The sequence below is a fragment of the Ammodytes marinus genome (assembly GCF_949987685.1).
Source record: "Ammodytes marinus genome assembly, chromosome: 5".
Classification (NCBI taxonomy): Eukaryota; Metazoa; Chordata; class Actinopteri; order Uranoscopiformes; family Ammodytidae; genus Ammodytes; species Ammodytes marinus.
The window spans coordinates 19,797,998-19,814,932 of NC_137234.1; the positions used below are offsets into that span (position 1 = coordinate 19,797,998).

Here is a 16,935-nt window from a genome sequence, read left to right on the forward strand (position 1 = left end):
TTTGGCGACTCTGCTGGTATACAGCAAATTTGGAATTGAAAGATTGCTGGGCTTACCGGTTAGACAGCAGTGAACAGCTTGCAGGGGCTTTGGTCTGCCATTAAAGAGTAGCTCTTGCTTGTTGGTTTGTGCACGTGCGGGTGTGCACTTGCACATGTGTGAATGAGTGTTTGTGTGTGCAGAAGACAGAGGGGGTGGAGGGGTAGTTTAATCCACACAGCTGTTCTTCAAATCAGACTTGGCTGGTGTGTGAATGCCTGCGGGCAGGAAACTCATAGCTAGCCTTCCACTCGTTTAAATCATCATTTAGCTCTATAACAATGCCAGGCTGGTGTTGAGACAGCACAGTCCAAAAACAAGCAAGTGCCAACATTGTAACTGAAGTGTTTTAATATGCTGTAATGATAGGAGAAGGGACGTCTTCCAACCATAATAGCAAAACTCAGAGCGTAATGATACGTCAAATTGATTCGAAACCATTCATTCAGCTGGTTTTGCCACACTCATGCGTATACTTTCAATTATAACTTTGAAATTACAACACAGCCTGCCTGACCATGGCTTCAATTAGCACCTGATAAGGACCAAGGGGACAAGGGCTGACTTTTCACCTGATTGTTATAATATGCCTTATGAAGGGATTTAAGACTGCGGGCCAAGAAACAAATGACTCAATTAAATAAACTTGTGTAACACATGTTAATGTATGCGCAGACACACACACAACCTTTCATTCCGGCACTGAAAAACACACCCAAACACTCCACACACAACTGCTTCCATCCTTTACCCAGCAGCACCCAGCAGAGCTCTCCCTGGGTTTATCAGTGCATAATTGCTGTTGATTGGTGTATTATTGCTGCGGCTAATCTGCCTGTGGGTGGCTAATAAAGGAGCTCCATCGGGGATGTTATCAATCTTAGACAGAAGGTGTGCATGGAGCGAAACTGGAAAAGGAGAGGAAAAGGGAAGGAGGAGGAGGAAGTTGAGGAGGGCTGTGAGCTTGGGAAGGACAGGGAGGGGAGGGGGGAGATATGAAGGAGAGGGAAAGTGAGAAGTGGCTGTGGGATGAAAGGGAGAGAGAGCAAAAAGAGTATTTGATCCATTTTGAAAGACAAGGCAAGGACAAATTAGCAATGAAAAAAGGCAAGTATACCAGACGGGGATTGTGTGTTTTTTTCAAAATGTTGGTGGCTGAGGATGTGTTCATGAGGTAAAGCGACAACGCACTGTCAGCGGGCAGTTGTTGGTTGTTGTTCTGATAGAATTGTGTGAGTGATCTCGACCCCTCTGAGAATGCTTTTTTATTTATGATTGATGCGGCCTTGTTCCTTGGCCTCGGTTTCTGTTTCTAAACAGAGGATGGAGGAGGAGGATGCTGGCAGTTGCGAGGTGATTAGATTTTCTCCATTACAAGGCAGGCTGAAACAGGTAGGATACGGCCCTGGGCAGACACACACACTGCAGTCCCAATGCCCTGTGCAATAACAGCGTGTTGGCAACTGACCCTGTGCTTTGAAAGGGGGGTGGGTACGACATGGAAAAACTAGTGTTTCTGTTCCCCACTGAGGGGGAAGGTGGAGCACTGATTGAATTGGCAATCCGCTCCAGTGACCCATTGGAAGAGTCGCTGAAAGTGAGATGGGGACAAAGACAAGTCATTCAGAAGCAAGGACGAGAAGAAGTTGTCTTAGAGTGTGGGGAAAAGTTTGGAGTTACACATCGCCCTAGGCAAAGTGAGGACATTAAAACGACAGGAGATGAAGTACCATTTCAAACACCTATGAAAGTTCCTCTGTCTCCAGCAGTGATTTAGACTTTCTGAGTTGCACACTGGAGGACCTAAACCCACTTTAGTGGTAGTTTTTATTATTTTTAAAGTGAGGGCCTAGGTGATAGCTGATTAAACTGAAGAGCTGTGACAGCCATTTGTGGAGAATTGTCTATATGTGAGTATAATTTAGCTTGAATCAAAACAGTGTGGTATTTTGTAAGGTGAGTGTAGATTTAAAAGTAGGCTATAGATTTTGCAGTATTCAATCCACCTCAAAACTAGTTACATTTTTGCTGATCGACTCAGACAACCTTAAAGTCTACGGTGGATTATGAGTCAGTAGGTGTAGGCTCTGTAGGAAAATACTGACGTCATGTCATTATTTCAGCTGGCGATTATGTGTGAAAAACGTTTGATTACACCCCAAAAAATGATAATTGTAAATGAAATGGATACATTAATTTCAGTCATCATTTGACCAAGGGATCTTCTGTGTTGGAATAAGATTGCACTGTGGGGTGAGAAATTCACTGGACAGAATGTTAAAAACTTCCTATATCCAGTAATGCTTTATATAATGTCGAAGTTGTAGCAGTCATTAAGTAGAAACTAGTTCTCAATATGCTCAAGTCCATATAGTGACCATATCAGCTCGATAGCAGAGCCGGAAGGTTCTTCATCCGCCTTTATGATAGCTCCTCCTGCTGGCTAACCACTTGTATTGAGCCAGTGGTTGATCATATCCACCAGAGACATGAAAGGAAATCCATACAAATAAGAACAAGAGGAAGGAGCAGTTGAGCATTGTAGTAAGGAAAGCAGCACAGTATATTTAGAAGAATTAAGGATGTACAAAATATATGTTTAAATTTGGTCCAAGTTTTTTTTTTTTATTGCACAGACCCTATTTTCACTTTCACATCCACTGGACTGCACAATAACAGTTACTGAATTTTTAAAAAAGTATTCTATAGTAATTAAACGTAAAAAGATTATTTTGTGAGAGCAGAATATGTACATGGGATAGGCCATGACACCTGAAAGATACACAAAGAGCTAAGCAGGACAGCAATTGGCATTATTAACCTTTTTTCAACCATAGACTCAAAGTCCACAGATAAATGCTGTGGTGGCGGCGGAGTTTATGACATTCTATATGAGCAGCAGCAGTAGCAAGTGACTGCAGCAGTTACAGCATAATATAGCTTCCAGGGTGGCATTACAGAAGCAGGTGTGGCAAAGATAATAAGAGCATTGATGCCTAGAACATGACCTAAAAGCAGAGGTGTATATGTTGTAAAAAGGGTTAAGTGTGTCATTAGAAAACAGCAATGCACTCCCGTAACTTTACGTGACCTTTAACGGCTTGGCAGGGAAAGATAGTTTCTTAAAGTGATGGTAGATCTGTTTAATGACCTGCAGTAGTTCCATAAGTTATATTTTTCACCTGACCCTTATACCATCCAATAATATACTTTAAAGGTGCTAAGAGGAACTTTTTTTACTGAAAAAGTCTAATTTTTCATTTTTCATTGTATTTTAGGTGACAAGATATGAGAGAACAATACACCAACTGTATCCTGTCATGTCGAGCTCCAATATAAACCCACTCTGTGTATGGCAAACCTTACCTGACAGCTTATTAAGTCAACAATATTAAATTTTCCTATAAGACTAGATAGCAGAATGTGAAATACCATTATGAAACATAGATGGGAGATGGTTTTACAGGCTAATGACCAATATCATAAAAAGCTGTCTTGGTCATCTTTATATTTCAGGATGACAGGCGACACACTATTTTATATAAGCAATAACAATATCTATAATATTGCTTATATAAAAAAGTGTAGTTTGTAGTTGTAGTTTCTCATTGTGAGTGATTATCCTTCCTCTAATGTTATGTTGCTTGCCACATAGGAGAATGAATTGCATTGTTTGCAGAATGGCAGCTGTCTATTGTTTAATGGTACACATAGCACTGCTTACACATTTGGAAAGTATGTATATTACCTGGGGGACTTGTATCCTCTTCCTCAAGCTAAACAAACTGCTTGCTTCTTCTTGTTTGAGGTGTAGGTAGGAGCATCCTAGGTTTCACATTACGGCTATCTTCTGGAGTGAGTTCAATCCTGCAGTGTACAGATTTTCCTTTTTTTTCCATCAATGCCATTCTCTTAAAAAGCTGCTGACCACCGATTCCTGCCTGGTCCGCGTACTCCACAGTCTTGAACTTTAAACTGGCCTGCTAGCCTTAATCCTTTCATTCCTTCCATCACATCATTTGTTTCTGAAGTAGGCTATATTATCTGCAGGTAACAAGTACATGTTCTCCTGTTCCCTTTGGTACCTAACAATACAACAACGGTATCAACGGTTCATATGTATATCAAGTTCAGGTAACCAAAGATTTTAAAAATTGGAATAAGGAAGCGGGATTTTGTCTAATGACATTAACGTGCTATGTGTATTTTGTGGCCATTTAAGAACTACATTTGAAACTAATGGCTGTGTTCTACTCACCTGTGGTTTGTTTACTGCTGAGCCCATCAGTCTCCATGTTGGAAGTGCTAATCTGACAACAAATGTTATGAGTAAACGCAAAGCTTGTGTTCTACTTCAACATTTGGTTATTGACGGAGGCTGGAAAGTGATGTAACTTGACAATCCCCACCTGTTGCTAAAATACTTACTGGCTTAAAATATTAAAGGTATTACACTGATCAGAGAGCTTTATTCCACCGTTGTTGACCTTTTTGTTGCCGTTCTGTAACATGGCGTATTGTGAATCATGACCTGACATTCAGTGCTTGATGTCCAAATACAAAATACAACTTTGTAAAAGGGGTTTGTTCTCAAATAGGTAAATACATTTTGCATATTTTGAAAGTTGAATTGTGGTGTCTGTTTTCTTCTTTTTAACAGCTTGTTTGACTAATTTGTCCATTCTCTCATCACCCATATCAGTGTGACCATGGTGTTTTTATTACGCATAAACATATTCCATTATTATTCATTGTGGGTCTTGGAAATGACTGGACATATACTCAGCTTGAAAATGTACAGAGCAGACGCTGAGTCACTGCAGATCAGTTTGGCTTGTTAGACTCACTCAAGCCATCCAAATGGCACAGGGCCACATTTCATCAACTTGTAAGACACACAGACACACACACACACACACACACACACACACACACACACACACACACACACACACACACACACACACACACACACACACACACACACACACACACACACACACACACACACACAGACACACGGGATGTTCTTGTTGCTCCTATTGACAAGCTGAGGAGCAAATCCTCAATTTTTGATGCAGATCCATACACTACCCTCCCATTAATCCAGTCTTGATCTAATTAGAACTGAATAACTCCCCTCCCTTTTCTTTATCATAGATAGACACTTTGTATTGTTTTATGAGGCCTCTTATAATGTGTAGCTTTGGCCTCAGTGTGAGTATATGTATGTCTGTGTGTAGTGACCTCCCCCGCCAATGGTTTAGTCCAACTTAATTAGTTAGTGGGAGGGTATTTAAGGGGTTGGCTGTTGTTCTTTTGGCAATCTGTTGCACATGGTGCTTCAATGAATGGGTTTGAACCCAGCTGTGCCTGCAACTCGTCCACATTTGAAGGTGAACATGACACAAATGACTCACACATGGTAGTAATAACAGTGCACAAGGGTGACAAATGGAGTATGGAAATCATATGCATCAGTCAGTAAATATGAGGCAAAAAAAACAAATAGGGAAGTACAAGTGAAGGTCGTCTGTGGATGAACACTGCCTGTGAAGAAGGACAACCCAAAGAGAAAGCATTTATCATAGAATTTACTTTTTTGCATATATATATATATATATATATATATATATATATATAACAGTTCATATGTAGGCTATATCAAGTTCAGGTATTTAAAACCAAAGATTTAAAAAAATTGGAATAAGGAAGCGGGATTTTGTCTAATGACATTAACGTGCTATGTGTATTTTGTGGCCATTTAAGAACTACATTTTAAACTAATGGCTGTTTTCTACTCACCTGTGGTTTGTTTACTGCTGAGCTCATCAGTCTCCATGTTGGAAGTGCTAATCTGACAACAAACGTTATGAGTAAACGCAAAGCTTGTGTTCTACTTCAACATTTGGTTATTGACGGAGGCTGGAAAGTGATGTAACTTGACAATCCCCACCTGTTGCTAAAATACTTACTGGCTTAAAATATTAAAGGTATTACACTGATCAGAGAGCTTTATTCCACCGTTGTTGACCTTTTTGTTGCCGTTTTGTAACATGGCGTATTGTGAATCATGACCTGACATTCAGTGCTTGATGTCCAAATACAAAATAAAACTTTGTAAAAGGGGTTTGTTCTCAAATAGGTAAATACATTTTGCGTATTACTTAAAATCACTTGGAAGCCTGCCCTTGAACAGAAATGATCAACATTCATACAGGTGTAAATAGCAGCCAACAGTATCTGGAACTGGATAGTCCGAGAGCACGAATATTTGGTCACAGTGTTGTTCAAACAGATCCAGAAGAATGAAATAAATGGAAACTCTATGTTGTCACTAAGATGCAACTCCTGTGCATTTTCTCTGCTGAATAAGCTTTATAAGATAAAGACAATTCCTCAGTTTGGAAACACAAATGGCTTGTATTTTTCAGGGGTGGTAATAGGGCGTTGTGTTGCAAGAAATTAAAACCGAACAGGAGAGGGCGCTCAAATGCAATTGATCTAGTAAGCTACAGTAGTGATGACATAATGAATCTGGCTGTCGTCACCCAATGCTCTCCTAGACCAGAGCACATTTGCTGTTACATTATGTACCCTGAAAACTAAAGCATATAGTGATGTGCAGATGTAATAAGCTATAGCAAATCGCTTAGGCCTAAATAACAGTCCCACTTTAACCCGCTGTTCAACCGTTGCAGTCTCATGCATCATAGCCTATATAATATGGAAGATGTAGGCTACTAGGAAATCCTCACTGCACGTGCACTGTTATAGCCAGAAAGCATAGGTCCTAGTCCAGCCTTCCACCCGCCTGCAAACTGAGCCATGAAATGATACGGTCTTCTTCAATTAGGCTACACTATAGGCCTGCATTATCATTTAAAAATTCCGGATGGTTTAGGTGAATTGTAGTCTAGATGGATAGGATTGCGGAAGAGACCCACTTCTAACATATTTACACTAGTGTAGCCTTGGCTACGTCTTTGTAGTGAGGGACCTTTTTTTTGTTTTCCTTTATTGTATTTTAAAATCCCTGATAGTAAATAGCCAGTAGGCATCAAAAAGAAGTAGCAACACAGGAAGCATCGTGACTCCTCATCGCCGCATCCTGCCTAGAACGTGACACCCTGCACGCGCAGACCCACCATCGCTCATTAGTATGTGCCCACGTAACATCTACGGAGAGAGGTGGGCTGTCTTTAAATACCGGAAGACAGCCCCGCCTCAGCACCACTTCTGCGGAAAAGCTGCACTCAGGAGGAGCAGACATATTCCAGACCGTGATCCCACCAGTTTATCCTAAAGCCTAAAGGTAAGAAAGGGCATCTGACCTAACACTTACTAGTGTAGGCTACTATGCACGCGCTTTCTCGGAAATATTCGTTAGTTTGAGCCATTTTACCGATATGTTGATAAAAAGCAGCAAAAGAAGGGACACCGCCAACCTGATGCGCTTTGTATGAGGATACGGAAAGGGGCGTGGTGTGTGTTGGAGTAGTTTCGTCTTTTTTTGACGGCTTACTCGGCCTGTGTGTGTGTGTAGCCTATTTAATTTATTGTAATGGAAGATTACATTTTTCTTTCTCCCTGTGAAACGGAGCAGCAGACGCAACAGGATGTGGGCCTGTAAGTTCGGTTCCCACTTGTTGCAGTCACGTCCATATCGGTTACATTGATGGGGTTTCATTATGATGTAAGGCCTAATGCAAATACATGACTTACAGGCTATAATTCGGTCCAAGCATAACTCCTGCACTAGAAATATTTCAATTTGTTTTTTTTTGTTATTGGTTTGAATCAGGTTTGAATCAGTATATCGCTGCATCTGATGGATAGGGTGGATGTAATAGGCCTGTGCGCAGTGTTACACAAGCGGGCATGCACTCTGCTGCCACTAGTCAGTCATCAGCCTTGGCCATTAACGTGGTCTGTACAGGGAGTACATTGCATTCAAACTGCTCGAGGCAGACCTATCTCAACGAGAGTCTAGTGGCCTATGTGTTGGTGCTCCAGATGTGTTATCACTAGTGGCTCTCTGTGATTTGTCAATGTTCTAGTCTCAACATTCTGATCCACCATACATCCTTTGTGTAGCTTCCATTTCCTGATTCATTAAACCAATGCCATGTGTGTCACAGCTTCTTGGATGGATAAGTGCCAGTTGCAGCCTGTATTTACTTTCAGTAGATTCTCTGACTGAATGATATGGCTGCACAGGGGGTTAACAAAACACTGGTAAAACCCCAGTGTGTGGTCATTTGAAGATGCATCAAAGTTTGGATGGACTGATCTTTTTTTTTTCTGATCCCATACCCTGACATTCAGGAGTGCAGAAACAAAATGTCTTCTCTTTGGCCTGCAAAATTGTTACTTGCTAACTGACACCGCACCAGCAAACCCCTGCTGGCCTCTGTTGGTGATCAAATTAAGTAAATGTCAAACTGGGAAATATGATAATGCAGGAATGCACAGCGCACACACGCACACTTTAGCCTGCCAGTTGTGTGCAAAGCTAGCATACTTATTTTAAGTCCCAGAAATTCATAATCCCGAGCCTGACGTTAAAATCATCCATATCCCTCTCTCTTTCCTACTATATTGCATTAAGTTCTTTTCAGCTGCTAATAATCCCTCTTGTAATCCTCACTCAGTCATGCTACAGTAGTAATTTGGCTGGTGTGTGCAGAACATTTTTAACATTAAAGAAACACCAGTATTTACCATGTACAGTAAGCCTTCACTGTAAGTTAAAAGAGGATCCTTTATTAAAAGCACGGACCCAGCTCACCTCTGAGTGAGAGATAATCAGCTAAGGTGGTTATAAGGCATAACTGTCCCACTTACCTTATCCTACTATTGTGTGCAAACTCACTGCGGAGAGGTCTTAAGTATCTTCTCAGGGTTTTACAGTGTATTAACCTTGTCCAGTACTGTGCTACGTGCTTGCCTCCACACATCACAGAGATCCAGCTTAGTCATGCTAGCTACTGATGGAAACGCCTGCAGCAGGCATGAGCACTCGGCCATGTCCGCTCTACCAGGAAATATAAATAGTCATCAGCTGTGTGAGGATTGTATGCGCTACAGCACTTTTTTCCCAGGCAGAAGTGGTTGCCACAGAGACCCAGAGAGGCTCTTGTGAAGCAGGGAATGGCTGGATATAAAAAAAACATTACTGGACGTAAACCAGATTAAAAGAGAGGTAGACCTATGACTGCAAAACAAGAAGTAGTCGTTTGTCATGTGTATGCCAAAAGGGCGCACTTTCAATTCTGTATCTGAGAGGAAAAGGGGAAATCCAAGTTTGATCTAGTCATAGTAGGATGAAGAACCAGTCACGTACACCTTTGTGCGGTGGGCCTAGTTGTAGCAAATCATTCAAACTGTCACATACATTATGCAGCACTAGGCCGACTTTACGGCCTCTCTTTTTCCCCTCACACCTTCCCTCCCTCCTCCCTTTTATCATTTATGTACTTGCTTATCTTTTTGTTCCTAACACCTCTGTCCCAACATGTCCTCTCTCACACACAAGCACACACACCCTCCACCACACACCCTCCCATTCCTTTGTCGCTCACATGTCTTTGTCCCTGCTTTTACCACAGATGACCAGCACCAAGGAAAAGCTCATCAGCCATGTGATGAAGGAGGAGCCTGTTGGCAGCAGGAACAAGGTGACGGTGGTGGGTGTCGGCATGGTGGGCATGGCCGCAGCCATCAGCGTCCTGCTCAAGGTGAGACAAAAAAAAGAGGCTGTGTTCGAAAAGCCCGACTAACGTCCTCCCTCCTACATACTCAACATGTATGTAATACATATGCATGTCTACTTAACGATCGATTGTGTATGTGAGGTTTGTCGGGCTGTGTACACTAAAGTATGCAGAAGAAATAAAGAAGTACAAAAAAAACTTCTGTGTCATTTGAAAAGACGCAATGCATTGTGGGTGGTTGAGTCGGAACCTATCGATCCATACACAAAATCCTCCCGGAATTAAATACTTGTGGGGGGAAAGTTGTAGGCGACCCCTGCTGATCTGCCAGCCAGCCTTACTATACATCTGAATTAACACACTGTCCATGCAGAAAGCCCTCTAGGATTCTCTAGTCAGCCTGCCCCTCCCATTGTTACAATATCAATGTATGTAAATTGAACTGTCTGCCTCTCAGCCTTTCTCTCCTCAACTGTTGCAACCCTACTGTGATGTAATTTAGACGTCTCCCCCCCTGTGGAGCAGAAGTGCTTTAATTTGTATATGAGGATTTTAAGAAACGGGATCACTCTTAACGACTTACATTCGTGTATAGGGCTATCAGTGATCCCTCCGGAGGTAGTTCTTGCTATTTGAAATAAACCTTTTGCTTTTAACTCTGTATTATCTGCTTTTTATCACAAGTTTTTAAACTCGCCTACACAAACTCGCAACCACAACATACTCAAAGTAGGAGATGGAGAGAGAAGTTGTGAAAGTGAAGAGAGGGAAGTGTGTGTGTAAAGAGTGTTGAAATGAGCACGGGGAAAGTAGGTGACAGTACAGTAGATGGGGTAAAAGGAGAGTTATGACAGTAGTATGTGCAAGAAACAAAGATGATGCCATGGCTGGGAATAAGGGGGTTTGGATGAAACCCTTAAAGTATAAAAAAAAAAAAAAAAAAAAACTCAACATTACCAACATGGACACGAGTACACAATCGAGGAAAATCCTCTGTATTGAGAAACCTCTGAGAGCTGCAGTCAATTAGACTTTGAGGCTATAAAATAAGCTATATAACGGCATGGTAGAGATAAAAACCTGCATGCTATTGTTGCGTCCTAGAAATGTAATATATCTAAATTGAACTGAGCTACAAACGTACATTAGAATAAGATTTAACAAGTTAAAAAGATGTTATTTTAAAACTTTATTTTCTTGTTATTTAGCATAAGTAGATTTTACGTCATCAGGATGTGTTCCTATTTGTTGTGTTGAAAAGTTGAACGTGAATAAGACACGCTTTGTGAAAGTCCGGCTGCTTCGTGAAAACCTGTATAAAAAAATATATGCAGTCCGGGGAGAATGAAGTTGCCAAAACGAAAGAAGACGGGAGTCGTTCTTTTCAAGGGTGCAACACTATCTATGCAAGCCCAGACAGGAAACACTGCACTCCCCTTTATACTGTCCTGTTCCACTCACAACACCAAATATGCTGGATCTGTGCCAGCTGAGGGACAGCAGAGGCCAAGAGAAACCAGGTCACTGATAGTGTCACCATTAACAATGCAGCTAAAGAGGCCAATGCATGGTGTTGTTCCTCATTTTAATGTTCAAGTTATGTACAGGGAGTAACACAGAGGTCAAACCACTCTGAGTAGGCCTTGTTGTAAGGCTATCCACTTAAAATATCTGCTGTAAGAGACACTGTATGGAGTGTGTAGTGAATCTGAATGACTCGATGTATGTATTTCTATAATCAGGACCTGTGTGATGAGCTGGCTCTGGTTGATGTGATGGAGGACAAGCTGAAGGGTGAGGTCATGGACCTGCAGCATGGATCCCTCTTCCTGAAGACACACAAGATTGTGGCCGACAAAGGTGAGAATTCACAAAAATAAGCGAGACTTTTGCCTGTTGAAAATTTTTTTTTTTTTTAATGCTGGTATTGACTCTCATTGAATGAACCTTAATTGAAGTATCATTCTCAAGGCTCCATCATCTCTCCTTTTTTAAATTCTTTCAGACTACAGTGTGACAGCTAACTCCAAAGTTGTGGTGGTAACCGCTGGCGCCCGCCAGCAGGAGGGTGAGAGCCGTCTGAACCTGGTTCAGCGCAACGTCAACATCTTCAAGTTCATCATCCCCAACATCGTCAAGTACAGCCCCAACTGCATCCTGCTGGTGGTCTCCAACCCAGGTCAGACAGACAGGCGGGGTGTGACTGAATGGGGGAGGGAGGATGGACAATGGGATCTTAAAGGAATAGTTCACATATTTTTTTTTAGCTTTTCACCTCACTCTCGAGTTCCAAGAAAAGGCGACAGAAACTGTTCATGTTAATGTACATTTTATTTAGAAATAGGCGAAGGTCGGTTAGGCGAAGGTCAGGTTAGCTTCGTATAAAACACAACATAATGTGATAAGTAAACAATTCCAAACAAGCACACAGGAGTGTTAAGTGATGCTGTAACGTTTATTTTTTTGAACTGCTCCCCTTGACTACCAGTGTTTGAGCTAAGCTAACCTGGATGAGCGACCTTTTCCCGTTTCTTTATGAAAAATGTATGCACAGTTACAGGAACGGTTTCTGTCTCCTTTTTCTAGAGCCGAACAGTGAAGCAAAAAGCTAAAAAAAAAAAAGTTGAACTATTCCTTAAATTGACACCTTCTTTTATTATTTGTTATTTCTCACCACAAACAAATGGTCCTTTCCCCTGCAGTGGACATCCTGACCTACGTGGCGTGGAAGCTGAGCGGTTTCCCCCGTCACCGCGTCATCGGCTCCGGCACCAACCTGGACTCAGCCCGCTTCCGCCACCTGATGGGAGAGAAGCTCCACCTCCACCCCTCCAGCTGCCACGGCTGGATCGTCGGAGAGCACGGAGACTCCAGTGGTAGGCTACACAGCTCTGTCTAGAAAATGTCAAGCTGCACTATGTTACTTTGGGTGTGTGTGTGTGTGTATATATATATATATATATATATATATATACACACACACACCCAAAGTAACATAGTGCAGCTTGACTATATATATATATATATATATATATATATAAGGTATATATTCTGGTAACTAAATAAACAAAATGTACACATCCCTGGATCCCTGGAACACGGTTTGAAGTCAGAAAGCTACTTTTAAAGTTGATACTTCCCTGTTGTTCACTGCAGCAAGGTCCAGAGTTTTGTTGACAAGTGTATTCCAGTCAGTCAAAATATATTTTCTTTGACTTATGATTATAGAATTATTCAAGAGTTACCTGTAGAGAAAATATGTTTTGCAAACTTAATGTAGGTAAACAAGTTACCCTCCCCTGATACTGCATAGTGCACCCTTTTGAAATCTCTGCCAGCTTTCTACTGCACCTGTTTGCAATGATTTCCCTTGTGTAAAAACAGTTTGTGTTTGAGACATGCTTATTCATCACTATTATATGTCGGTATTTTTCCCCATAGTGCCTGTGTGGAGCGGTGTCAACGTTGCCGGAGTTTCTCTGCAGGCCCTGAACCCAAAGATGGGGGCTGATGACGATAGTGAGAAGTGGAAGCAGGTCCATAAGGAGGTGGTTGATGGGTAAGAAAAAAAATAAGTTGTTCGAGTAAATTATCCACCAATTGGCTTGAATAACTCCCTAAACCGCCCTGCAAAACACTCTCCCACACTCAACAATTTAATCTGCAGTGCAATCAGCCATGTGCACACAAAGGCCATCTGTCCAGCACTGAGGTGGGAGCCATAAATGAAATCTTTTATCGAAACAGAATAGATCTTTAGTGTTTAATGGCCCTCCTGCAGTCACAATGACTTATTACCATGAAGACAAAAAAAATCCCTAATGACCTATTACCATGAAGACAAAAAGAAAATCCTAAACAGCCTTCAATTGAATCCAGTGCAGCTGACTAAGCTTGGTGAGGAATTTGATAAGGGCTGTGAGCCAAGAGGCAAGCAGAGGCGGGTAGACAGTACACTGCTGTGTTAAGGTCTCGCCAGAGCCTGGCAGTCTGTACAAACACAATATATATTAGCTAGGATACGCCATGTAACAGTAGTGCTCACTCAAACTCCCTGGTCAGCATTAATTAAAAACCTGATCAAACAAAAGTTCACCCTATTGTTAATGATTTCCATGTTACCTAATCAGCTTTGCTGCATTAGGTTAAGTCGTGCAACAGTTTGCCCTGTAAACTTTGATACTGTACCATCTTACTATCTTATCTCAACACAATAGTTGATTTATCAAAGAGTTTAACAAAGGTATCATGTATTAATAAAAGGATATCAAAAGATAGTTGGGAGACAAGGTTCAAAGCAGGACGAACATTGGCAAAGGTGCATCATTTTCCATTGGAACATCCAGTAATAGACTGCAACACAAAAAACATACTTGTCTGTTTGTGTCTCTCTTCAGAGTTCTTTTGAATACGCTTGGAGAACTGTACACTGCACACATGTAAAGAATAAGTGATGGATTTGAGTGTATGGTGCATTACAGTCATATTCAGTTTAGTTAGCTAACACCCATGAACCAGATGTATTTACTTATCATTCTGCATACATCAAGCTTAGCACAGCAGAGACTGGGGAGTGACAGTTACAAACTTCCCCCATGGAAACGTCAGTTGAGACACTAAACAAACATGGAGGCCTCCGTTAATTCAGCGCTTATCTCTTGGTAATAAACGGCTGCATTCTGTGCACGTAAACATCTGGAAGAAGACATTGGGAGCAAATGTGTCTTCAGCAGGCTGACAGCTGGAATTATTTCCTTCAAGTGCAGGAGACATGCTGTGCTGTTTTCCTTTTTTTTAATTTTATAATTGTTTTTCTAATAATGATTGTAATGTGCACTGCAGGGCCTATGAGGTTATCAAGCTGAAGGGCTACACCTCCTGGGCCATTGGCATGTCTGTGGCCGACCTGGTGGAGAGCATCACCAAGAACCTACACAAAGTGCACCCTGTGTCCACACTGGTCCAGGTGAGGAGATTGGGAGCGAGCCATACATTTTCTGCTGTTCCAAAAAAATCCCATGATGAAATGTATGGTATTAAAGGTGCACTATGCAGTCTCAGAGGAAGGTCTTTTGTTAGTTTACCAAACATATCTTCTCTACATGTACTCTTATCGTATTGTATAATCAGAACAAAATTATTTTGAGACACCTGGAACAGAACATAATACTAGAATATGCTTGTAAACAAAACTGCGGGCCCTGCTCCCGTAAACAACACCAATAGTGAAACAGTAACTTTTTCAGGTAGCTTTCTTAACTTCAAACAGTGTTCAGGCCAGGGGGATCCAATTTTCCTAGTGAGTAAATGAAGTTTATTCAGTTATTATAGCGAAAATGTTCACTTCTCTGACACACCCAAAGTTACATAGTGCACCTTTTTTATTATTGACTGTATCTCCCTTTTTATTTGAAATAATCTTCTTCCGACAGGGCATGCATGGAGTGAAGGATGAGGTCTTCCTGAGTGTGCCTTGTGTCCTTGGCAACAGCGGCCTGACCGACGTGATCCACATGACGCTGAAGCCCGATGAAGAGAAGCAGGTGCAGAAGAGCGCCGAGACCCTGTGGGGCGTTCAGAAGGAGCTGACCCTGTGAACATCCCTCCTCTGAAATACTGCAGTCCACTCTAAACACCACATTCAACACGGTGTGGTTGACTCCCTTCCCTCCTGTACCTCATATGTCCATAGCAGCAATGCGTGAATGAAACCCTCTGAATATCTATAGAGGCATCAGTCTTCTGTAGGTTAACACATAAGAGCTACCTTTTCAGATATTCACACGCACATGAAAAGTTAGGCTTCTTCCACGTATTGAGCGTATCAATGTAGTGTCTCTGTGGTGTATGTTACTCTTCCCCCTGCTTCTTCTTTCACACCCCAAGTTGTACGAAATGTGTGTGCATTCTGTGCTTGTTGCCAGTTTGGTCTTTTCCACTTGGTAATCTCTGTTTCTTGTTTGTTTTTTTCTTTTCTTTTTTTTGTTTGTTTGGAGTACAATGGAGACATTCCATTCTCTAAGAGGAGGGCTTCCTATCCACCTAGAGTCGTAACAAACACTGCCGTATATTATCACTGGGCCCAAAATCCTGTGATACCAAAGTACCTTATCATTCGAGAGAGAAGCAATGCTGTATCTACTGGTTGGTATTGAAGCCTTTTTTTTTAAACAAATCTAACCACAAGTGCACTGACAGTTAAACAATTAAAAAAAAGGTGTTTTAAAGGGGTTGCCAACCAGGTGAAATGCCATAACTCAACTGAGCAAAGGGGAAACAGAGATCCAATGGGAAAGAGTCAACTACAATTATGACCAAGGGTCAGGTTATGAATCATAACAGAAGGTAACAATCCTGAAGATGGTGTCATTTGTTAGTGCACCCTTAATACCCTCAAAGGATTTTGTATTTATTCTCCACCTGCCCCAAGGAGATTAAGAGAAATGTTATTGGATTATGTATAACTGTTAACATCTATGTGTGTAATTAAAGCATTGGATGTGGTCTATTAATTGCCTGACTCCCTCACTAAGGAACTGTACCTATCGTGGCAGCTGGATATTGATATTTGCCTCTACTTCAAATAAATCTGCCAGGATAATGATACATGTGTTTTTCTTTGTTCTTCATCATGCAACCTAGCAAAAGCCAAGGCAGTTTAACAAGTGAGCTCAGCTGACTGCAGAGCTATGGGTTAACATTTGTCAAATGAGGTTTTGAGACAGAAATCACCCAGCTAAATGCTGCTGCACCAATTACTTGTTTTTGAAAATGACACGTACAACCAGTGTAAAGTTACTACTGGATTCTAAAATACTGTTAATGACCTTCACTTGCCAAATGTTGTTTAAATACTCAATGTGGTTTGAGTACAGTCCAGCTCTTGTGAGAAAACACCTAGAAGTTATACGTTTCCATAAAAAAAACAATTACTATTGCATTAAATGTGTAGAAAAACTGTTGTCAGAAATGATGAATTAGGGGGGGGCGCCCTTAGCTCAGTTGGTAGGGCGTCCCCCCCCATGGGCCTCGGCCAGCAGCGGACCCGGGTTCGATTCCAGCCCGCGGTCGTTCTCAGCATGTCACTCCCCTATGCCCCATTTCAACTCTGTCTCTACACTATCAATAAAGCATAAAAATGCCAAAAAAATATCTTAAAAAAATATATAATAATTTAGAA

General features: G+C 41.5%; 1 protein-coding gene across 1 annotated transcript; it reads left to right on the forward strand.

Moving 5' to 3' along the window:
• The first annotated feature begins 7,258 nt into the window (after positions 1-7,258).
• On the forward strand, positions 7,259-16,361 carry ldha (lactate dehydrogenase A4). The gene is made up of 8 exons (XM_080027801.1): positions 7,259-7,354; positions 9,651-9,779; positions 11,498-11,615; positions 11,761-11,934; positions 12,458-12,631; positions 13,197-13,314; positions 14,598-14,721; positions 15,188-16,361. Exons 2-8 carry the CDS (start codon positions 9,651-9,653, stop codon positions 15,350-15,352), a joined length of 1,002 nt encoding a protein of 333 aa, XP_079883927.1. The 5' UTR covers positions 7,259-7,354; the 3' UTR covers positions 15,353-16,361.
• The last annotated feature ends 574 nt before the right edge of the window (positions 16,362-16,935 follow it).

Excerpts from the sequence above, each read along its gene's own strand:
- ldha (XM_080027801.1), top strand. The coding sequence starts at position 9,651 with ATGACCAGCACCAAGGAAAAGCTCATCAGCCATGTGATGAAGGAGGAG. Across the intron at positions 11,616-11,760 it reads CAAGATTGTGGCCGACAAAG|ACTACAGTGTGACAGCTAAC; the intron begins GTGAGAATTCAC and ends AAATTCTTTCAG. Across the intron at positions 14,722-15,187 it reads CTGTGTCCACACTGGTCCAG|GGCATGCATGGAGTGAAGGA; the intron begins GTGAGGAGATTG and ends TTCTTCCGACAG.